Source organism: Hemitrygon akajei, chromosome 8 (assembly GCF_048418815.1).
Source record: "Hemitrygon akajei chromosome 8, sHemAka1.3, whole genome shotgun sequence".
In the NCBI taxonomy this organism is placed as follows: domain Eukaryota; kingdom Metazoa; phylum Chordata; class Chondrichthyes; order Myliobatiformes; family Dasyatidae; genus Hemitrygon; species Hemitrygon akajei.
The window spans coordinates 128,641,569-128,666,714 of NC_133131.1; the positions used below are offsets into that span (position 1 = coordinate 128,641,569).

At 39.6% G+C, this 25,146-nt stretch overlaps 1 protein-coding gene across 2 annotated transcripts in view; it reads left to right on the forward strand.

Moving 5' to 3' along the window:
- The window catches only part of mrc1a (mannose receptor, C type 1a), a 169,786-nt gene that overhangs the window by 73,686 nt on the left and 70,954 nt on the right, over positions 1–25,146 (forward strand). For both annotated transcript variants that reach the window (XM_073054606.1, XM_073054607.1), the window contains exons 10-14: positions 11,477–11,592; positions 13,626–13,777; positions 17,259–17,458; positions 21,432–21,559; positions 22,348–22,432. In XM_073054606.1, the coding sequence (XP_072910707.1) occupies positions 11,477–11,592; positions 13,626–13,777; positions 17,259–17,458; positions 21,432–21,559; positions 22,348–22,432 (681 nt within the window). The remainder of the gene's footprint in view (positions 1–11,476; positions 11,593–13,625; positions 13,778–17,258; positions 17,459–21,431; positions 21,560–22,347; positions 22,433–25,146) is intronic.

Below are 25,146 nucleotides of genomic sequence, written 5' to 3' on the forward strand. Positions count from 1 at the left end.
TTTTGCCACAATGGTTCTACAATGGATGCAATATCACTGGCCCTCAACTCAGCCTTGGATCACCCGAACAATAGCAAAGCTACACCAGGCTGTTGTTTATTGACTACAGCTCAGTGTTGAACACAATCACTGAGTTCTAATCAACAAGCTCAGAAACCCGAGCATCTGTGCCTCCCTCTGCAAATGGATCCTTGACTTCAATGGGAAACCACAGTCTGTGCAGATAGGAAATAACATCTCCTCCTCACTGACAATCAACTCTGAAGCTCCTCCAGGATGCATGCTTAGCCCACTGCTCTACTCTGTCTACCCCCCACGACTGTATGGCTAGGCAAAGCTCAAAACCCATCCATAAATTTGCCAATGACACAGCTTATTTCAGATGGTGATGAAGAGGAATACAGGAGCAAGATAGATCAGTGTTATGTTTCATAATTCCAGAAATTAATTGAAAGAAAAGGACGGGAGCCTGGGAAAACATGTCTACTTCATTCTACTTTAGTGAGGCGCTCAGTCATGACACGATGGTGTAACGATGTAGGCCATTCACATACATTGTGCACACTGTCTAACTCATAATGAATTGTGTTAACAGCAAAGTATGCTTAATCAAACAATATATATTTACAATATTTCTCAAATATTTCTGAATTAATTAAATACCATAACATCAGCTGGTTTAGTAGTGTTGCAGAAACAACCTTGCACTCGGTAATACTGGAGTATAAAAGTTGCATTGTTTGCTGTGTAACCAAAACTATGTAGTCAGCTTTGAGCTTGCTATTTGCTATGCATGTATCCAATTTAGTAGGAGAATGAAATCTTAAGAATGGAGAAGACAATGGTGTGTTAATGAGAGGCTAGCTAGCTAAGAGATGTAGATTATGTAGTCAGCTTTGAGTTTGTTATTTGCTATGCATGTATCCAATTTAGTAGGAGAATGAAATCTTAAGAATGTAGAAGATAATGGAGTGTTAATGCGAGGTAGCTAAGAGATGTAGACTAGAACATGATTAAGTCAATGGGTAGAAACAATAGTGGCGGATGTACTTGTGATACGCAACTGTAGACCGATTGGATATGCTAATGCAACTAAACCAGAAGATTGCTATAAAAAATGCTATGTACAAGGATCGGTGGGCAATCAGCGACTAGTTCAATGACTGTCTCAGCTTTGATTTACAAATTAAAGTTTAACCCTTCTTGAAGAATCTTCTGCGTCTCCTGGTCGTTTGTGGGGCACGAGAAACCACAACAAAATTGGCGACCGCGGCAGGACCAGAAAGAGACCCGCGGAAAGGAAACGGCAGATTGGGGACGCTTCTCAGTCCTCTAGGGACCCCCACAAGGCTAACAGAATTAAGGGTGCACCCAAACAAAAGGTAAGCGCCTTTTGCGACAATTTGGACTAAGAATTCTGTTGGTTTTGGGGAGGTCTTGGAGTCTCAGAAGTGTGGAACCACTGCCGAAGGGTCTCTCTGGTCCAAAGAATCTGGCAGAATTGGGGGTTAACAGGAGGCTCGGAGGATTGATCAAGAACACTGCAGTGAGGGTAAGTACAAATAAGCTAATAAGAAGTTAAGTGAAGAAAAATTCCACGTGGTGTTGGTAAGTCCCTGTGGATACCGCTTCGTATGAAATGAAGGTCTGAACGGGCAGGGAAAGGAAAAATAGAGAAAATCCTCATGGATACCGCCTTAAGAGATAAGGGTCTGAATAGACGAGGTGCATAGAGAAAATCCCTGTGGATACCGCTTCGTATGAAACGAAGGTCTGAACGGGCAGGGAAAGGAAAATAGAGAAAATCCTCGTGGATACCGCCTTAAGAGATAAGGGTCTGAATAGACGAGGTGCAAAGAGAATGTTCTGTGGATACCGCTCTGAATAGAGGTCTGTACGGGTAGAACAGAATAGGAAACAAGGACAAGGACTTTATAGCTTAAAGCACTAAGATAGACGATAGACTAGGCATAGAATTAGAGTAAATAATATTATCGAGTAAACGAACTGTGAATCTCTGAAATACCTAAAAAGAGAGAACAACATGACAGGCAAAGGAACGGCAGTAGAGATTCTGAGCAAAAAAATCCCGGTAAATAAATGAGATCACAAAAACTTCAGTAAAATGGGAAAAAGAACCAAAAACCTGGTCACAAAATGGCCAAGAGAAGGAACGTTTGATGTAAGCTTGTGCAAAGAAATGGAGGCACTAATTAAAAATTACAAACCAAAAGATAAATCTAAGAAAAGAGGGCAAAAAAAGAACGAGAAATGGAAGTGCTAAAACTCTTCAGAACGGAGGGAGAAAGGCTGAGGAGGACAGGTAGAATATTGATTACAAGCGAGGAAGACACTAAGATGCTGGAGAAACAGCCTGTTAGAGAGAGAGGAAGGTACAGTGAGAAGCTAGCTTCAGCTCCGTACCCGGATGTGAAAGAAACAGAAAAGCCCCCTCCCTATAATGAGGAAGGAACCCCTACGCAGTGCCCCCTGCTGACGGGAACAGTAAACATGCAGGGAGAAGTCCAAGTTTGGGATAATGAGGAGGAAAAAAGACAATACGAGAAGGAAAAAGCGGCGATATGGAAGGAGATACAGGCAGAAAGGATAAAGGTGGAACAGGCAAAGAGAGAAATGAAAGAAGAGATTGAACGGATGAAATACTTGAGAGAGGAAAAGGAGTATGAGGAGTATCGGTTATACCATAGAAATAAACAGACTAGAAAAGAAAGTGGCTCATCAGGGCAGGAAGAGATGAGGCATTCAAGAGGAAGTGGAAAAAAGATAGGAGATGAGAGTCTTGGAGAAACACAAGAGAGAAGGGAATCAAGCACGAGTAAGGATCATGAGGAGTCCCTGCCACAGGTGTACAGACACGGACAGGAAGAAAGAGAAGGTGACTCATTGGAGGAGCAAGAGTTAAGTGGAGAGAGAGAGGATGCGAGAATTTGTGGGGAAGAGGTACGAGGCAGAAGCCTAGAAGAGCAGAAGGAGGCGGTAGGGAAGCGACTTGCAGAAGTAGAGAGAGAGCTAGATAAGTTACTGAGAGGGGATTGCCAGAGGAGATGCGAAAAATACTTCAGGGGCCAACCAAGTATTGAATCAGGACAGAAAGGAAGGACTCCACAGGGAGACTGAGGGAAGAAGAGGACCCCGGAGAAATTTGTGTGGGAGACAGATGGGGAGTCAGGCGAGGAGGAGAGCCAGGGTAGGTGGGAAGAAGGAGGAAGAATGATGTCGTTGTTAGTTAAAGGATCAGGACAAGTGCAGTATATCCCTTGGGGGTCCCAGGACCTAGAAGGGCTGAAAAACACTCTGCCCAATCTACATGAAGGAGCAGGGAAATGGATTAGAGCCTTTGAAGAAGAAACGGCGGGACGATTATTGGCTATGGGAGATTTGAAGGCACTATTGATAAGGTTGATGGGAACCTCCAAATTTAACGAACTAATGGAAATGGCTGGCATAGTGAACTCGATCGACCCGAGAACTGATGGAGACGGGTTTGACAGAGTGAGGCAGAGGGTATGGCAGGCCCTCAGAAAGCTTTATCCACCCAAAGTGGACCCCAAAGCCTTAAAGGGGGATCCACTGGGAGACACTGAAAACCCAGCAGCCTACGTAGAAAACCAGTTGAAAAGGTGGAGACTGGAGACTGAGCAAGAGGTGGAAAATAGCTTATTTATCACCACACTGTTCCAACATAGCATTTTGGATGCAATGCCTCCGCAAGTAAAATCCAAACTGGAGGAAGTGGTTGGGCTGACGTCAATGACCCCACAAGAATTTAGAGACCATGTAGTCCATGCGGTTGAGAAATACCGGAAAGACAAACGAAGGTTGGCTGAGCAGCAGGAAGAGGTGCAAAGAAAGTTAATACAAATGCAGCTCGAAGAACTCAAAAAGAAGGAAAAAGAGAAAAGCAAAAAGATGCTGCCAGCAACCACCGGTCTGAGTACAGCCATCGAACTGGATGAAGCACTGCTATATGGAGGAACCAATCATACTGTAAGACAAGGGCCGGAAAACCCCATGCCAATAATCAACGTCTTTGAAGGAGCATTCCCACAAATGCCCTATCAGGAACAGACTAAATTCAAACAGCCCAGTCAGGACTGGACGTCCCAAGGAGCGGGACAGAGGAGCTATGGGCAGAGGGGACCAGTGAGGAAATGGGGAAAGAGAGGTAGAGAGATTGTGCTGGGAATGTAATCAGCCAGGTCACATGAGAGGAGATTGTCCATTTACACCATGGCCTGTCACACACCAGCAGGAACCGATAAGAAAGGAACTAAAGTTTAGCCAAGGACCAGCCCCCACAGGCCCAAGCGGACCTGTGAACCCCTATGCGAGGTATTAGGGGTGCCCCGAGAACTCGAGTGGGAAGGGACATTACCCAATGATAACAAGGGAGGCAGACGAGGAACCCATTGTTCAGGTTATGTTAGAAGGGCAACTGACACCAATGATGATAGATACTGGAGCCACGTTGATGCACCATCAATAACTCACTCTGAGACGTAAGAAGTGAGATATCGGCTTTTATTGACTGGAAGAATGAACAACACAACATCCTGGAGAATGAGGGCCGGCCTCAGGCCTCATTCGCCTTTATACAGGGGTTTGTGGGAGGAGCCACAGGAGCAGTCAGCAGGGGTCTGTTGGGAGCAAACCACACTGGTATATGTAGTTCACCACACACGTACACTTGTGTGCAGCCACAGTATGCCCTTCACCTTCCCATGTCAGGAAAGTTTATTAATACGGTAGGGTTCTCGGGGAAAACACAGTTGACACAGTGCACGGCTCCAGTGCAGTTGAGAATGGGAAATAAAGGTTTTGCCGGTGCTAGTATTTAAAGGAACTCCGATTAATTTGTTAGGCAGAGATGCCTTATTGAAACTGGAATTAAAATTAGAATGCACCAGAAATGGGCTGAGTGTGGAAAGAGCAGGGGCTCAATTGACAGTGCGAGAAGACAAGAAGGCTAATGTCTTTTGGATAGGAAACATCGCAGATCAGATTCAGGAAACCTGGGAAAAATGGAAAAAGGGCGTTCAGGCTATATTACCCAGGGCTGTAATGCCCAAATCTGAGCTACATTGTACAGTGATTTTTGACGAGACTCAGAACAGGGAGTTAGAGGAGAGATGGCACCTGGAGGCATGTACCCAACAGCACCTGAAAGGGGAGGCTGTGATAATTGGAAAGCAAGGGGCAGCTTTACAAGTTAAGTGGAACACCTTTTTAGAAAAATGGTACAGGATACCGGAGGCTGCACCCCACGTAACGTTGTTGGTAAACAAGGGATATCAGTCTAAAGACTTAGGACCCTTAGTTAAGAGTGCTGAAACCGTAACAGTGTGGAGGAAAATCACGCCAGAGGTGTGGATATCCGAAGACAACAATTGTATTAAAATAATAGTAAGTGTAGATATGGTAGGGACAGTGAGAGAGGTCGAAATAACTCCCCAACCACACATGCCATTGCTGGGAAAGGAAAGAGGCCAGCAGGAAGATAGAAGGTTAGATGAGTTGCCATCTATTCTGTGGTCACAGCATGACACGGACGTAGGGAAAATAAAAACAGCTAGTCCGGTGGAAATAAGGCTGAAAAAAGGAGCAATTCCACCCAGGAAACCACAATACCCTCTAAGACCAGAAGCAGAAGAGGGAATAGCATCGACAGTTCAGGGGATGCTTGAAATAGTAGTGCTTAAAAGAACAAACAGTCCATGCAATACCCCGTTGCTGCCGGTCTTAAAAGCAGATAAATCTAAGTGGAGATTGGTGCATGATTTGCGAGCGGTAACTGATGTGGTAGAGGACTGGCCAGCGGTAGTCCTCAACCCACACATGCTTTTGACGAATGTTCCACCAGAAGCGAGTTACTTTTCAGTGATTGATTTGTGTTCGGCTTTCTTCAGCATTCCTCTGGCCGACCAGTGTCAGTATCTGTTTGCATTTACTTACAGAGGTGCTCAGTATACCTGTACCAGAATGCCGCAAGGGTTTAAACATTCACCACACGTTTTAATCAGGTGTTGAAGGCAGACCTAGAGGGCATACCATTGGAAAGTATATTGTTACAGTATGTGGATGACCTGTTGATTTGCTCCCACAGTAAGGAACAGTGTGAGCAGGACACTATAACTCTGTTAGAGAAGCTGGCACGCGGAGGACATAAATAGTGCGTGCTGCAACCAAACAATTTCTGATGCTGTGGCAATTACTGAAGCAAGCTTAGTAGAGAAAGAAGCACCGAAGATGTATTGTTACAGCCTACAACACCTGCAGGATGAACAAGAGCAAAACGACAGTGTGGGAGTAGATTGTAAGGGCTTCTGAGTTTTTTTTTCCATCTCAGGTATAAAGGGACAGGTTTTTGGCTCAGTGGCCCAGGGTAACAGGGAGAGAATACTTTGAGGTCTTGGCGCAGAAAATTATAGTTTAACCCGAGATTTGGGAATAAGTGCTTGAGTTTATTGGGGCTCTTAGTCTTCTTTCTCTGTGTGAGACCCTATGGGTCTCAAAGGGGGATATATTGGAGTATAAAAGTTGCATTGTTTGCTGTGTAACCAAAACTATGTAGTCAGCTTTGAGCTTGCTATTTGCTATGCATGTATCCAATTTAGTAGGAGAATGAAATCTTAAGAATGTAGAAGACAATGGTGTGTTAATGAGAGGTAGCTAAGAGATGTAGACTAGAACATGATTAAGTCAATGGGTAGAAACAATAGTGGCGGATGTACTTGTGATACGCAACTGTAGACCGATTGGATATGCTAATGCAACTAAACCAGGAGATTGCTATAAAAAATGCTATGTACAAGGATCGGTGGGCAATCAGCGACTAGCTCAATGACTGTCTCAGCTTTGATTTACAAATTAAAGTTTAACCCTTCTTGAAGAATCTTCTGCGTCTCCCGGTTGTTTGTGGGGCACGAGAAACCATGACAGTAACAGTAAGAAGGAGAAACTGTTTGTGGATTTCAGGAAGGGGAGCGCAAGGGAATATACAACAGTCGTCAATGAGGAATCAGAAGTAGAAAGGGTGAGCAGTTTCAAGTTCCTGAGTGTCAACATCACTGAGGATCAATTCTGACCCCAGCATAGTGATGCAATTAAAAGGAGGTATAGCAGTGACTGCAGTTAATCAGGAGTTTGAGGAGAAACGTGTAAATTTCTACGGATGTAACATAAGACCATAAGATATAGAAGCAGAATTAGGCCATTTGGCCCACAGGGTCTGCTCCACCATTTCATCATGGCTGATCCAATTTTCCTCTCAGCCCCAGTCTCCTGCCTTCTCCCCGTATCCCTTCATGCCTTGACCGAGCGAGAATCTATCAACCTCAGCCTTAAATATACATAGAGACTTGGCCTCCACAGCTGCCTGTGGCAAAGTATACCACAGATTCACCACTCTCTGGCTAAAGATGTCCCTCCTCTTCTCCATTCTAAAAGAACGCTCCTTCATTCTGAGGCTGTGTCCTTTGATCTTAGACTCTCCCATTACAGGAAACATCCTCTCCAAGTCCTCTCTATCAAGCTCTTCCAACTATTCGATAGGTTTCAATGAGGTCACCCCTCATTCTTCTGAATTCCAGTGAATACAGGCCCAGAGCCATCAGACACTCTTCACATGACAAGCCATTCAATCCTAGAGTTATTTTTGTGAACCTCCTTTAACCCCTCTCCAGTTTCAGCTTATCCTTTCTCAGATCACTCAGATCACTCATGTAAACAATTGCATGTGGCATGAATTTAAAAAGACCATAAGATACAAGAGCAGAATTCAGCCATTTGACCCATAGAGTCTGCTCTGTTGTTTCATCATGGCTGATCCAATTTTCCTCTCAGCCCCAATTTCCTGCCTTCTTCCACTATCCCTTCATGCCCTGTCCAATCAACAATCTATCAACCTCTGCCTTAGATATACATAGAGACGTGGCTTCCACATCTGCCTGTGGCAAAGAATTCCACAGATTCACCACTCCCAGCTTCAGCACATCCTTTCTAAGATAAGGGTTCTAAAATTGCTCACAATACTCCAAGTGAGGCCTCATTACTGCTTTATAAAGTCTCAAGATTATATCCTTGCTTTTATTTTCTAGTCCTCTTGAAATGAATGCTAACATTTGCATTCCTCACCACAGACTCAACTTGCAAATTAACCATTGGGAGTCCTACACAAGGACTCCCAAGTCCCTTTGCACTTCAGTTTTTTGTATTTTCTCTCCATTTAGAAAATAATCAACCCTTTAATATCCTTTGCTTAAGTGCATGACCATACACTTCCTGACATTGTATTCCATCTGCTGTTTCTTTGCCGATTCTCATAATCTGTAGCCTTTCTACTTTCTCAAAGCTACCTGCCCCTCCAACCATCTTCGTATCGTCTGCAAACTTTGCAACAAATCCGTCAATTCCATCATCCAAATCGTTGATGTATAATATCCCAACACAGACCCCTGTGGAACACCACAAGTCACCTGCAGCCAGACAGAAACGGCTCCATTTATTCCCTCTCTTTGACTCCTCCCAATCAGCTGCTGCTTTATCCATATACTTCCTGTAATACCAATGGCTCATAGCTTGTTCCAGTCTTCTGGAGCCTCGTGTAGCACCTTGTCAAAGGCCTTCTGAAAATCCAAGTACAGAACATCAACCAATTCTACTTTGTCTATGCTGCTTGTTATTTCTTCAAAGAATTCCAAAAAATTTGTCAAGCAAGATTTTCCCTTGAGGAAATCATGCTGACTATGGCCTATTTTATCATGTGCCTCCAAGTACCCTGAAACTTCATCCCCGATAATCAACTCCAACATTGTCCCAACCACTGAGATCAGACTTACTTGCCTATACTTTCCTTTCTTCTGCCCCTCTCCCTTCTTGAAAAGTGGAGTGACATTCACAGTTTTCCAGTCTTCTGAAGCCTTTCCAGAATCTAGTCATTCTTGTAAGATCATTACTAATAATACCTCCACGATCTCTTCAGCAAACACTTTCTAAACTTTGGAATGTACACCATCTGGTCCAGGTGACTTATCTACCTTCAAACCTTTCAGTTTCCCAAGAACCTTCTCACTAGTTATGGTAACTTCACACACTTCATGACCCAACACCCGGAACTCCTACCATATTGCTAGTGTGAAGACTAATACAAAATATTATTCAGTTTGTCTGCTATTTTGTTCCCCCCCCCCCCCCCATTACTACTTCTCCAGCATCATTTTCCAGTGGTTCAATATCCACTCTCACCACTCTTTTACATTTTATAAATCTGAAAAAACTTTTGGTATCCTCTTTAATATTATTGGCTGGCTTCCCACTAATTTTTGCTCTGTTATATGCTCTGTTTTTGGCTTTTATGTTGGCTTTGACTTCTCTTGTTAGCCACGGTTGTGTCGTCTTTTCTTTAGTGTACTACTTCCACTTTGGGATGTATTTATCCCATGCCAACTGAATTGCTTCCAGAAATTCCAGCCGTTGCTGCTCTTCTGCCATCCCTGCCAGTGTTCTTTTCCAATGAATTCTGGCCAAATCTTCTCTCATGCCCTTTATTCCACTGTAATACTGATACATCTGACTTTAGTGTCTCCTCAATCTTCAAAGTGAATGTGATCATATTGTGATTACTTGCCTTAAGTTCTTTAATCAATTCTGGTTTATTGCACAACAGCCAACTGAGAATAGCTGATTCCCTCATGGGCTGAACAATGAGTTGTGCTAAAAAGCCATTTCATAGGCAATCTAGGAATTTTCCCTCTTGTAATCCAGCACCAACCTTATTTTCCCAATCTACCTGCATATTGAAGACCCTGTGACTATTGTAACATTGTCTTTTTGGTATGCATTTTCTATCTCTCATTGTAATTTGTTGACCACATCCTTGCTGCTGTTTGAGGGTCTGTACACAACTCCCATCAGGGTCTTTTTAACACGGAGAAAATTCTAACTGGGTGAATTGCTGTCATGTATGGAGGGGCCACTGCACATGATCAGATAAAGCTGCAGGAAGTTATAAACTCAGCCAGCTTCATCATGAACACTTGCCTCCCTGGGCTCAAGGACACGTTCAAAATGTTGGCATCCGTCATTAAGGGCTCGTATCACCCAGCACATGCTCTCTTCTCATTGGCAACATCAAGGAGTAGGTACAGGAGCCTGAAGAAACACACTCAACTTTTCAGGAACATCTTCTTCCTCTCCACCATCAGATTTCTGAATGGACAATGAACCCATTCAGAAATCTACCGCAATATTTCCCCCCTCTTTTTGCACTACTTAATCAATTTAATTATTTAATTATTTTATATATACTTAATGTAATTTATAGCTTTTATTATTATGTACTGCTGCCACAAATCAATAAATTTCATTATATATGCCAGTGATATTATAATTGTTTTGATTCTAATTCTGTTGTAATGAGAAATGAATACATATGCTTAGACATGGCATTATACATAAGTCTTTGATACAATGAGAATGATCATAAACTGCTAAATATCTTGAACACAGCTATAATAATGGTTGGATCCAAAATGTGAAAGATGGAATCTTTGCTGGACTCCATTTGGAATAATTTGGAACTGGGGTATTTTATATGAAAAGAAATATGATTATGGAAGTGAGTTTTGTTCAACACCTTATCAAAAATAAGAAGTAAACAAAAGCAACTGAGTGTAATCAAAATAAAAGGGACAAATAGAAATCTTGTTCAGTGTCAAAGACAAGATGGCCAGAAAAGCTTGGTTCCATCTTTTTTAACTCTATGACTCTGAACCTATGGGTAGAGCAAAGATTTTTCAGGATGGCAACACTGGAAGAGAAGCACAGGGAATTCAACAGTCATTAAAACACAAAATACTTTAAGCAGATGCTGGAAATCAGAAATAGAACATAAGGGGAAAAGAATACTCTGAAGATCAAGCAGCATCTGTGCAGAGAGTGACAGATTTAATGTTTCATAGCAATGAGTATGTGTCAGATACAACAAATGGAATTGTCTGTTTTGGTGTTTCCATAGCTGTCCTTTCAATCCTCAGTCTTTGTATGTGAGGCTGTAAGTTATTCATGTGGAGCTTCACAGAGGCAACAAACTTTGGCTTACCCAACTCATCCATGGGATTTTTAAAGGGTATCACTAGATATCCATCAGCACTAAGATAACTGATGGAAGGAAGCCTCAATAACTCTGGCCAATGAAGCAAATCTAAGAGTTATTGAGTGTCCACTGTTAATTCATAACATGGGAATCAGGTTGGACTTCAAAACATATCTGGCTTTCTGCTGTCACTTTCAATTAGCCAGCTTGTCCACTCATTAGGTTTGCTGTCTGTTTTTTATTCCTCAGTGACTCTAGAAAGCTAATTAGCAGAATTAAACTATGTCTCTTCAAGTTATAACTCCTGTTACTCCTGCACTTCAAAACCCATATAAAAGACCAGATGTGGATTTTTATTTGCAGGGTTGGAAGAGGTATCATACATTTTGTTATCTGATTGGACAAACAGTAAAGACGTTCAGGGACGCAAATAACATATGTCAAAATCAGGGAGCAACCCTTGTTAATATCCAAGGAAGGTAGGTAACTTTCCATCAGAACTCAGGAGAAATATCATAAAAAATGTAATCTTTCTAATATAATTAACAAATAAACAATGATGTCAGGAAATGTTAATATTGCATTATAGCTATCACAACAAAAGAGGTCCTTTTGCTAACATCTATGGATATTTGGATTTAAACACTGCAAGCAATGCTAGCATTTATTGTTTTTATACAGTTCCATCCACTTCAGGAAGGTCTTAAAGCTGTCCACTTATGTAATAAAGATCCAATCAGATCCCCTCCACCAATACTATCCTTTGCCTGGTAGAACATGTCACCCTGAACAACTACAAAAAATCAAAGGTTTAGCCAGTATTGCACATATGGGACCATGCCATGCCTTGATTTTCTTTGTTTAAGTGGAACAGTTCTCGTTCCAGTCTTTCTTTAACACCACCCCCAATGATGATTCCATTGGTGCTGCTTCCCATCACCTTCATACTAACTTCTATTCCTGCTTTCCGAATCACTTGGACCATTGCTGATACCTCTCACTTTCTGGATCTCTATGTCTCTATGTCAGGAGATAACCTATCCATTGACATTTACTATAAACTCATTGACTGTCACAGCTACAAAGATGACACCCCTTCCCACCTTGTCTCTCATAAGGACAATCCCTTTCTCTCTGTTTCTCCCTTGCTCCACAATATCAGTTTTCAAAATGAGATCTTCCATTCTAGGACATCCTAAATGTTCTCCTTTCTCAGGAAGTATAGCTTCCATTCTATTGAGATTGATAAAGCCCTCTCTCACATTTCCTCTATTTCCCAGACTTTGCTCTTAAGCCTCTTCCCTGCAAAAAGAATGGAGATTGAGCTCTCATTGTCTTCACCTTTGACCCTACTGCCACCATGTCTAGCACATCATCCTTTGTCATTGCTACCAGTTGCAATGGGATCCCAATGCTAGCCACAACTTCCCTTTCCCGCTTTTTCTGAAAGGTTCCTTTCTATGGTCTGCTCATCCCTCACCAGTAGTTAGATTTTTACACCAGATTCTGACACCTGAAGTCTCTGATTGTCACTCTCTAAATATCACTGATCTCAGGGGACAATTGCCTGCAGTGGTGGGCCTAGAGTCTTGTATAGGCCACAAGAGTAAAGAGATGTCTGATTTATATCTTTGAAGGACATTGTTGAGTCAATTGGAATGTTTATGACAATTTATAGTATCAATGTTACTGTTACAGGGAATAACTTTTTATTCCAAATTTATTTAAATTCCTCAAGTGCCACAATGTAATGTAAACTCAAGTCTCTGGAATAATGGTGTTAATTTCTGTATGCCAACCCAGCTATTTAACCACTTGACTCTGTACTATGCAGCAACTACAGAGTGCTGTGCTCTACTTCTAAAGTTTGGTTTTATGAAGGTAATGAATTTCGAAAGCAGTATGCAGCTTGGATTCACAGCCACGTTACTATAGTATATAATTATAACAAAATCATTTCTCTCCTCCCTGTGAAAAAAATTTCAGCTTAAGTGTCTGAATAATATAACACAAATTTGCTCAAATATTCTGGATATTCTTTATTGATATAACCTTATTTGTTCAGTATACACAGTACAGGCAATCCAAACTATTCATCCAAAACTAGTTGTATATGTATAGGTAAAGTTACCAGATGTCCACTGGCAACACTCAAAATGAACAATAAAATGCCATTATTGATTATAGGTAACAAGCAAGAGACATTATATAGCGTGAAATGATTTTACAAGTTTTGTGTGAGGTCATGGTTTTTCCTCAGGAATATACTGTACAACAAAAGCTTGAATCACCCTACAAATACAAAAAACTTCCAATTTTTGACTGTGGAATAAAATTAATGTTAACCTTGCATAGACAAAACAAAAAGCAGGTTATTTCATTTTGTGATGTTCATTCCATGAAGTTCAAGAATTTGACAGTTTTGGAACCAAAAACTTGCTTTTGGAAGATCTTTTCTTGCATAATGCTGGAGACCATATTCATTCTTACTTTACATTCTTCTCCTTTCCAGATATGAACAAGCTTTCCTGACAAGCTTAATTGGTCTACGACCTGAAGCATATTTTTGGATTGGAATAAAATCTGATGAAGATATTGAAGGGACTTTCATATCTGTAGATCGGAAGACAGTATCATTTACCCACTGGAACATTAACATGCCAGGTGGGTAATAGGAATCAAGGATCCTAATGTGGCAGCTTGTTAGACATTTTATTTGTTGTTGTAATATGGAAAAACATAATGGTGCTAATTTTAAATACAAAAGACATAACTTCTGGATCCTTCTAAATGCTTTGCAAGCCATAATGTGTTTTTGAAGTATGATTACCAGTTACATTGACACAGTGGCTAGGCATAGCTCAAATGCCATCTATAAATTTGCTGACAATACAACCATTGTTGGTAGAATCTCGGGTGGTGATGAGGGCATACAGGAGTAAGATATGCCAACTAGTGGAGTGCTGCTGCAGCAACAACCTGGCACTCAACATCAGTAAGACAAAAGAGCTGATTGTGGACTTCACGAAGGGTAAGATGAAGGAACACATACCAATCCCCATAGAGGTATCAGAAATGGAGAGAGTGAGCAGTTTCAAGTTCCTGGGTGTCAAGATCTCTGAGGATCTAACCTGGTCCCAACATATTGATGTAGTTATAAAGAAGGCAAGACGTTAGTTATACTTTATTTGAAGATATTTGGCCTGTCAACAAAAACACTCAAAAACTTCTATAGGTGTACCATGGAAAACATTCTGACAGGCTGCATCACTGTCTGGTATGGGTGGGGGGTGGTGCTACTACTCAGGACCAAAAGAAGCTGCAGAGGGTTGTAAATCTAGTCATCTCCATCTTAGGTACTAGCCTACAAGGAGCGGTGTCTCAGAAAGGCAACGTTAATTATTAAGGACCCCCAGCACCCAGGGCATGCTTTTTTCTCACTGTTACCATCAGAAAGGAGGTACAGAAGCCTGAAGGCACACACTCAACAATTCAGGAACAGCTTCTTCCCCTGTGCCATCTGGTTCCTAAATAGACATTGAATCCTTGGACACTACCTCACTTTTTTAATATACAGTATTTCTCTTTTTTGCGCTTAATCTATTCAAATGTATGCATACTGTAATTGATTTAATTTTTTTTCTCCTCTATGTTATGTATTGCATTGAACTGCTGCTGCCAGGTTAACAAATTTCACGTCACATGCCGGTGATAATAAACCTGATTCTGAGACTCTTACGTATTTCCTTACAACAGAGAAGGAGACAGTCTGGTCCATGGAGTTTTTGATGGATCATGTACTGTATCAATCACAACTAATTTTCCCTGTATAATATTTTTCCCATATTGCTATCAATTTTATCACATGAGACTAATTAGCCTCCCAAACAATGCATCTTTGGAATGAAACTTAAGCATCTGGGGGAAACCCATGTGTTCATAGGGACTTGGATTCCTTTGCATTTGAGAAATCAAAAACATATTGGGCATTAATTTTGCAGAACAGCTGCCCTCAGTGGGCAGCCATGACCATAATCTTTCGGGTGTCTGCTGCTTTAATTCCCCATTCCATTCCCATTCTGACCATTTTCTCGGTGACCTTCTGCTGTGTTCCATTGAGGCTTGACATAAATTTAAGGAACAGCATCTCACTTTTTGTTTCAACATGTTACAGCCTTTAGCTCTCAATATTGAATCCTCCATTTGCTGGAAAAACTCAGTGAGGACTCTGTCCTGATGAAGGGTCTTGAACTAAAAGGTTGACTTGGACCTTTTGCCTTCAAATATACCATCTGACCCTTTGAATTCTTCCAGCATTCCATTTTTGCTGTAGATTCCAGCATCTGCAGAGGCTTTTTACTTTTTTTTTGTATCAGGACTCTTCCCTTTTGATATATTCTTCTTTGTTGGGCATGTTCCAGAAAGTCGGTCTGCACATTACCCAAACTTTGCAACATTAACAAGACATTAAGTAAATTCTTAAGCTTAATTCTTAAAGGTTGCATTATTTCATCACTTCAGAGAAACTCCCTTTGTTGTCCTCCCTCCCCTTCCCTGCTACCTTGTTTTCTCTCTTCCTCACAAAATGCTGGAGGAACTCAATGGGTCAGGCAGCATCTATGGAGGGAAATGGACAGCTGACATTTCAGGTCAAGACTTTTAATTAGTTCAAATGTAGATTGTTTGTTTCCTTCCATAGATCTTGCGTGATCCATCAAGTCTCCAGCACTTTTTGTGTGTTGCTGCAGGTTCCAGCAGTTTAGTCTCTGTTTATTATTTTACTCAGTCATAACTAAGACTCTCAGGTCTGAAACATTAACTGTTTCTCTTTCCAAAGATTCGGCCTGACCTGCTGAGATTTTCCAGCTTTTGTTTTTTGTTTGGTTTTCATTTGGTTGCAGAGAGAAAATGCAAACATCAAACATACTGCAAATAGAGGGCTGGATTGAGCCCAAGTTGCGAGTGCTGTAAGGCACCAGCTCTGCCAGCTGTATAACTCTATCATAGTAAATATGCTGTGTCAATATGATGATGGTCAGAAGATTTGCTTTAGTTACGGTGATAGTGAGCACAATAAGAATGCAAGAAGACCAGAAAAATAGAAGCAGGAACAGACCACCAGGTCCTGTGAGCATCTCCCACCATTCAAACTGATTGTGGATGATCTTTGCTGGCCTCAACTCCTTTTCGATGCCAGTTCCCCATTGCCCTCAATTCCTAGATTATTCAAATATTTATCTATCTCCACTTCAAATATGTTTAATGATCTGGTCTCCATCACCCTTGGAGGGCAGTCAGTTCCAGAGATCACTACCCTTTGAACAAAGAAATTTCTCCCTGAAGGAGACTGGTCAGGAAATTGGTGAGAATTGCTCTGCTCTTCTTCAAACTTTACTCACTTTAGATAGTGTGAGAACCCTTGGTTTATATCCCTTTGGAACGTTGATACTTCTGACTGTGTGATATTCCCACCTCATTCTGCAGTGATGTTGCTACTAAGTGAGCCACATGGACATGAAACATTTGGGTTACCCCAGGGTCAGCTGAGCTCTGGTTTTACATTCTGAAAATAATTTGTGCTATTTGACTTAAATTGAGAATAAAATTGAATATGTTTTAAATGAACTATGCATCCAAGTAGAACAGTTTTCTGATTGGTACTAGTAATAATGTAGAAAATATACTAGATCTAGTGTGAATCAATTATGTGAAAGATGAACACATGACGACAGTTTACCTCGATTAAGACCCTTAAACCTCGATTAAGACCCTTAAACCTCGATATCCACTTTCTCCGTAATTGTAACACCATATTCTGCAATCAGTTACTGCTCTTCCCTTGTGTTACCTTGATGCATTAAGTGTTGAAGTGATCTAGAACATAAAACTTAGAACATACTATATCACTATGAGGACCTGTCAACCTGGATTAAAATGGTACAATTTCATTGTAGTGGCCTTCAATAAATTTTCACTTATTTTGAATGGAATCCATTGGTTTCATTTGTTTGTAAAGTGCTGATGATGATCGTTCTTGGTTTCATGGCTAACTGGAGAAGATGAATTTCAGAGTTGGATACTTAGAACCTTTGAACCTTTTAAAACTTTTGACATTTATTTACATCATATTGTCTGTTATTTGCAGGGAGAAATGTTGGATGTGTTGGCATGGCAACTGGAAATTCTGCTGGGTTATGGGATGTCTATGATTGTAATACCAAGGCAAAATATATCTGCAGGTCCTGGGCAGATGGTGTGACACCACCTCCATTCATTCCAACAAGTCCTCCTGCAACTTGTACGTCAGGGTGGAAAACATATGACAACTCCCAATACTGCTACAAAGTGAGTCAGATCAAAGGTTTAAATTCTGCCCTATTATAGATTTTATGTGTACTTAATGTATATCTATGTATCATTTCTTTAAAATCAGCTTGATGTTGTCCTAGAGACAGTTTTATCTTCCCTGTACTTCAAAAAGCTGCTGTTGGAGAAAGCGGTTACTGCTAAAATGAAGTAGAAGAACTTACTTTCACTCACTCTCGTGATTTTGAATTGTCTGATTTTTCTGGCAAAGGCCCTAGCCAAGTCTAGAGGAATGTTGAGCCACTAAATTCTTGGCATTAGCTTATGTTTTTGTGTTTTAGGCTTAATTGAAGCTAAGGTAAGATTTGAATCCTAATGATTTTAAGACATCCTACAAAATAACAGTGACTAATTAAAAAAGTAAACCAACAGCTAAAATCTTTCAGGGATATCCTAAAGCTTTTTCCTCCTCGTTTGGGTTTTTGCTTTTACAGAAAACTCAATGAAATCAAATACTTTAATATCATGTTAGCCAGCTCCTCTCTGTTTTACATATTTTGTCCCACTTGCAAACAATTTGTCAGTAGAATAGAAGAAAGTCGAGTAGTTATTCCTGAATATCAATAGTTGAGCCGTTCAGCACTCGTTTTCAGGCACTATGTTGCCCTCGTTTCCATGGTGACAGGTAGGCAACTTGCAATCTACCATTAGAGAGGGAAAATATGATGTAACCTTTATTTAAACTTGGAAAAGGCATTTACCATTTTGCAAATACAAATAAGGGATGTAAGACCTCCCACTGTAATGTTGCTTTGACAGAAGACACATTGTACTTAAGGAAGCCAACCATGTACAAAAAACTACAGAAAAAAAGACTTATTTACCTCAATATAGAGAAAGGAGGAGTTAAGTCGATCACAATCTTCGTGACAGATTCTGTCATAGAGAGTTATTAAGTCAAAGTTGAATTTTTGCCATATGGACAAGTACATGAATGTACAGGTGCAATGAAAAACTTACAACAACACCACAGGCATATAGCATCGCATAAGCTGCATTCATGGGAAAAGCATATATTAAACATAAATTATAGACAATTTTTAGAAGAAAGAAGCCAATTAGAACAAAAAAAGAGAGAGGGCATTATCAGAGTGTTGCTGTTTGGGAGTAGTTTAGACCTTTCAGTCCATCGAGTCCATGGTAATGATCAAATAGCCATTCACATTAATCCTATCCTGACCTTTCTTTATTCTTACTTTCCCATCTAGTCATCCCCAAACCTCTCCTGCCCTTTCATTCTACTGCACACCCACACCAGGGCCAACTTACAGTGATTAATTAACCTATTAACCAGGATGCCTTTGTGATATGGGGGGGAACCCATGTGTTCACTGGGAGAATGTACAAACTTACCGTAGACAGCACCCATGGTTGGGATTGAATGCAGACCTCTAGTGCTGTGGGGTAGCAGGTTTGATCACCCATGTTACTCGTTGATAGCCTGTCCCTCGATATCTCTCTCTCCCCCCCCACCCTGGATCCAACTTGGATCTCTGTCCTTCCCACACTGACTTCTGGCTCCCTATTTCCCTTCCCCCAAATCCTAATACTGCCTGATCTTCCAGCGTTCACTCGAGTGGTTGTTCCTGTGGTATTGTTCATATCAGATTGAGGACAAGTGCTTTCATTTGCACACCATTCATTCATTTGCAGTAGATCCAGTGTGTGCCCTCAACATTTAGGGAATGGATGCTCTAGTATGAAAGTGGCCGAACAAGTTGATGGGGTAGTGATGGGATGGGGCAGAGTAGCACACTTGCCGTTTTTTGATGAGGAATTGAGTTCATGAGTCAGATAGTTATGTTAAACATGAGAAAGTCTAAAGATATTGGAAATCCAAAGCACACAAAATCAAGCAACATCAATGGAAATGAATAAACAGTCAAAGTTTCAGGCCAAGACCTTTCTTCAGGGCTCAGGGGAAAGAGGCTAGAATAAAAAATGTTGGGGGAAGGGAAGGAGGCTAGCTGGAAGGTGATAGGTGAAGCCAAATGCGTGGGGAAGGCCAAAGACCGGAGAAGACAGAATCTAATAGGAAAGAAGTGTGAACTATAGGAGAAAAGGAAGGTGGAGGGGACCCAGGGGGATGTAATAGGCTGGTTAGAAGAGGTGAAAGGTCAGAGTTGGGAATAGAGGAAAGGGGAAGGGTTAATTTGTTAATCATAAGGAGAAATCGATATGCATGCCAACAGATTAGAGGCTACCCAGATGAAATATAAACTGTTGGTCCTCCATTCTGAGGGTGGCCTCATCTTGTAACAAGAGGAGGTCATGGATCAACATGTCAAAACAGGAATGGGAATTAGAATTAAAATGTTTTGCCACCGGGAAGTCCCGCTTGTGGGATATACAGAGGTGCTCAACAAAGTAGTCCCCCAATTTATGGAGGGTCTCACCAATGGAGAGGAGGCTGCGTGGGGAGCAGCAGACTCAATAGATGGCCCCAGCAGGTTCACAGGTGAAATGTTGCCTCATCTGGAAGAACTGGTTGGGGCCCTGAATGATGGTGATGGAGGAGGGCAATGGGCATTTCTAGCACTTAAGCTGCTTGCAGGGATAGGCTATGTTGTAAACTTTTAAAACCCTGTTTAGGCCATATCTAGAGTAATGCATTCAGACTGGTCACACTATTATAGGAAGAATGTGGAGGCTTAGGAGGTGGCACATGAGGTTTACCAGGTTGTTACCAATATTAGAGGACACATGCTATTAGGAAAGGGTGGATTAGGACTAGACTATATAGTAATCTCAGTTGTCATTGTCTATCTCAGCCAAAGGGCCTGTTTCTGTGCTGTATGATTCTACAATTTTGTATTGTTTTCTCTGGAGGAGTGGAAGTTGAGGGAATTTCTAATAAACCTTTATACAATTATAAGGTGCATACAGAAAGTAGACAGGTATATTTCCCCCAGGTTTGAAATGTTTAACACTAGTCGACATGGATATAAGGTGAGGCTGTTGAGTTCAAAGGAGGTATGCGGAGCAAGTTTTTTTTTTACACGGAAGATGGTGGATGCCTGAAATTCACTGCCAGGGGTAATGGTGTTTGAAGTGGCAGCTGGCTGTCCAGCATCCTGATTCTGCTTTGTAGTTGAAGTGACTGTTTAGTATCTGAAAAATGTGTGGCAAGAAGTCATTTCTCAGCTCTCTCAGCTATACTATTTCCTCCATTAATCATGTTTATATCAGTCAGTCAATTAAGGGCTATGAAAAATATTCTGCAAGTTATGAAAGCCCAGAATTTGCTAGCTGACTTACACAACTCCAAGGTTTGCCTCACCTATATGGCACCTCACCACTGGTTCCTGTTACCTAAAAAAAAAGTCCTGACTATGTATATTAATTGTTCACTTAATTTATTGTGGCACGTAAAACTAGATCATTAAAAAGGTTGGTATCATCTTAATAAATTTGCTAATGCACTGCCAACCAGCCTCTGTTACTCAGGGAAATATGTTTGATCTCTTTCCTGCAATTGGGAAATTATATCCAGAAATGTTACTTTCCTTCTCATTTATGTTCCCTCCTATTTGAATCCTTTAAACCCTGTTCTTTATCTTACTGTTAATATTTGACTCAAATTCACCAACTATCTTCTTTGTTACTCTTTCTTTAAGTAATATGTGTACAGGAGGTGTCATCCTACAAGCTCACCCTCCACTCTTCATCCAAAAACGGATGGTGATGGTCAAACTACAAGCTGAGGATTGTCTGCAGTAGGACTGAGGTTAGGAAGAAAATCCTACAGGTGCTGTGAAACTGTCAAATAGAAAGCAAAAGCATCATAATAATGGGACATGATAAGCATCCAAACAAAAGTCCTTAAATTTGCTTTGTGTCGCCAGTCTCTGTAAACCTCACTTAGAGACTGTGAGCTTTCTAGTAAGTGTTATTGTTAGCCTTTATCTGCCTGGTATCTGATGACTAATAAGATGCATACTTTTCCATCCAGGTTTTCATAAAATCACAGGAGTTTAAGAAATCATGGTTTGATGCACGTGATTATTGTCGAAGTAGAGGAGCAGATCTAGTTAGCATCCACAATAAAGAAGAAGCTGATTTTATCTGGACAGAACTTGTGTGCGTATTTACTGTTTACCATTTCTCCAAAATAATTTAGTTACCTATATCAACTAAGAGTTACTAAATCGATTGTGTTGAAATTCATTATTTTACCTCAAACATGCCTTTCCAATGCATTCAGTTACAGCAAATAATGTGAAGGGAAGACTTCACCTTCTCTCATAAAAAATAAAATTATTTTTGGTTTTATTGATGTAACTCATCAAGGATAATGACTATGGTGCCAGCTTTGAGGGGTCATTCATTTACAATTGTCACTAAGCCAAATGAAGGTTCAGAAATTTAGTTCTTCACATGAATATATGTCAGATAGAAATGTCTCAACAATTTTCAAGGTAAATATTTGGTGAAATGGATTTTACTGTGATTGGGGGAAGTTTGGTTGGGGGAGGTGGGGGAATAATATAGTAACATTCATTCAGGTCTCTCCAGAACTATCTTGGACGGAATAAGCAAATGTTCCCAGTTAAAACTCTAGAGTTGCTTTTTCTTTATTTCCCTCATTTAAATGACCAAGTGGTAATGGTAATTAGAAGAAGAAATGGCAAAAATAAGTTCTCCTGCACTTGGCCCCAATGGCAGCCTATCTACTTGCATTCTCTGCACCCCCTCTCTCTGTGGGAACTTATTGGTAGCTTCTCTGTCAGATGATGATGAGGTTTGAACAGCAAAATTATTTCACAATTTCTGGTCGACAAACAACACAGATTTTCTGCTTATTCAGAACCAATTCATTAAATTAAATTCCAGCTGATTGCATAATGTTACTCAACCTTTCTTTACAGGTTACTTTTAACTGATTCGCCTCTGTGGATTGGAATAAGTAAGCCAGGACCAAATTCAGGATTTGTTTGGAGTGATGGCAGTCCAGTAAGTGTTTTGTTCTCAACTATATAGATGTGTACAATTATTTTTTTTAAAATTTTATTTAATTGCATTTTTAAGTAATTACAAGAGTGGAAACAAAAATGTATATATCCCTTTCCCCCCTCCCCTTAACCCCACCCCCTAACTTCCCTATATAAAAAAAAAGAGAAAGTAAGAAAGAAAAAAAAAGAAAGAGTGCCTGGTTGTTGGAAGATCTCCACATGCTCCATGGAGTTCTTAGTAACTTTAGTATATATATTTATTTCTTTCCCCAAGTAACCAATTGTTTCATCTTCAGAGCACCTATATATTTAGTCCTGTCTTTTGTAAATAAGGGCACCAAATTTTCAAAAATGTTTCATATTTATCTCTTAAATTATAAGTAATTTTCTCTAATGGAATACAGCCATAGATTTCTTTCTTCCAACAATCTATACTTAAATATGTATCCGATTTCCAAGTAACTGCAATAGCCTTTTTGGCTACTGCCAGTGCAATTTTTATGAATTCTTTCTGATATTTATTTAGTTTGAGTTTCGGTTTTATCCCTTCAATATCACCTAGTAAAAGTAATATTGGATTATGAGGAAGTTGTATTCCCATAATTTGTTCCAGTAAAAGTCTTAAATTTGTCCAAAAAGGTTGAATTTTAGAACAAGACCATGTAGAATGTAAAAATGTACCAGTTTCTTGGTTACATCGGAAACACTGATCAGATAAACTTGGATTTAATTTATTTATTTTTTGTGGTGTAATATATAATTGATGTAGAAAGTTATATTGCACTAATCTTAACCGCACATTTATTGTATTTGTCATACTATCAAGACATAGTCTTGACCAATTTGTTTCTTCAATTTTAATATTCAAATCACTTTCCCATTTTTGTCTTGACTTATGGACTCCTTGTTTAATTGCCTGTTTTTGAATCAAATTATACATACAAGATATAATTTTTTTAATATTTCCTTTTTGAATTAAAATTTCTATTTCATTAGATTTCGGTAATAACATTGTTTGACCTAGTTTTTCTCTTATATAAGCCCTTAGTTGAAAGTAACAAAATAAAGTATTATTTGATACTTTATATTTATTCTTTAATTGATCGAATGACATTAATATACCTCCTTCAAAACAATCTCCTATGTATCTAATCCCTTTTTGAAACCAGTTATATAAAAGTTGATTGTCCATTGTAAAAGGAATAAGTCTATTTTGAATTAAAGATCTCTTCGCTAATAAAGATTTTTTTGTCTCATCATCAACATTTATCTTATTCCATAAATCAATCAAATGTTTTAATATAGGAGATTCTTTCTTTTCCCGTATCCATTTAGATTCCCGTTTATATATAAAATCTTCTGGTACGTTTTCTCCTATTTTATCTAGTTCTATTCTAATCCATGCCGGTTTATCTTTCTCAAAAAAAGATGCAATAAATCTAAGTTGATTTGCTTTATAATAATTCTTAAAATTTGGAAGTTGTAACCCTCCTAGATCAAATTTCCATGTCAATTTTTCCAACGATATTCTTGACATTTTACCTTTCCAGAGAAACTTCCTCACATATTTGTTTAACTCTTGAAAAAACTTCTGGGGTAATTGTATTGGTAATGATTGAAATAAATATTGTAGTCTAGGGAATATATTCATTTTTATAGTATTTACTCTACCTACTAATGTTATTGGTAATGCCATCCATTTATCAAGATCTTCCCGAATTTTTTTCAAAAGTGGTGAATAATTTAATTTGTATAATTTTTTTATATCATTATCAACTCTTATACCTAAATACTTTATACCATTTGCCGGCCATCTAAATTGAGTTATTAATCGACATTGACTATAGTCTCCATCAGTAAGAGGTAAAATTTCACTTTTATCCCAATTTACTTTATAACCTGATATTTTCCCATATTCTTCTAATCTATAAGATAATTTACATAATGAATGTAATGGATCTGTTAAATAAAGTAGAACATCATCCGCAAATAAATTAATCTTGTATTCTTCCTGATTAACTCTGAAACCCTTAATATCTGGGTCCATTCTAATTAATTCAGCTAATGGCTCTATTGCCAACACAAACAAAGCAGGTGATGATGGACAGCCTTGCCTAGTTGACCTTGTTAACTGAAATGGTGTCGAAATTTGACCATTTGTCACTACTTTAGCTTTGGGATTAGTATTTAAGGTTTTAATCCATTTTATAAATGATGTTCCTAATCCATATTTTTCCAATACCTTAAATAAAAAATCCCATTCCAATCTATCAAATGCTTTTTCTGCACCTAAAGCAACTGCCACACTCGTTTCCTCCGTCTTTTGCGCTAAATGGATTATACTAATTAACCGGGTTACATTATCTGCCGATTGTCTATTTTTGATAAATCCTGTTTGATCCATATGCACTAATTTTGTTAAGCATTTAGATAATCTATTAGATAAGATTTTTGCTATTATTTTATAATCAGTATTTAATAAAGAAATAGGTCTATATGATGCTGGCTTTAAAAGGTCTCTATCTTTTTTTGGCAATACTATTAAAATAACTGTTGAAAAAGATTCTGGAAGTCTATGCGTTCTTTCCACTTGATGTATTAACTCCATAAAGGGAGAAATTAATAAATCTTTAAACTTTTTATAAAATTCAGGCGGAAAACCATCTTCTCCTGGAGATTTATTACTTTGAAGTGATCCCAGAGCTTCTTCAACCT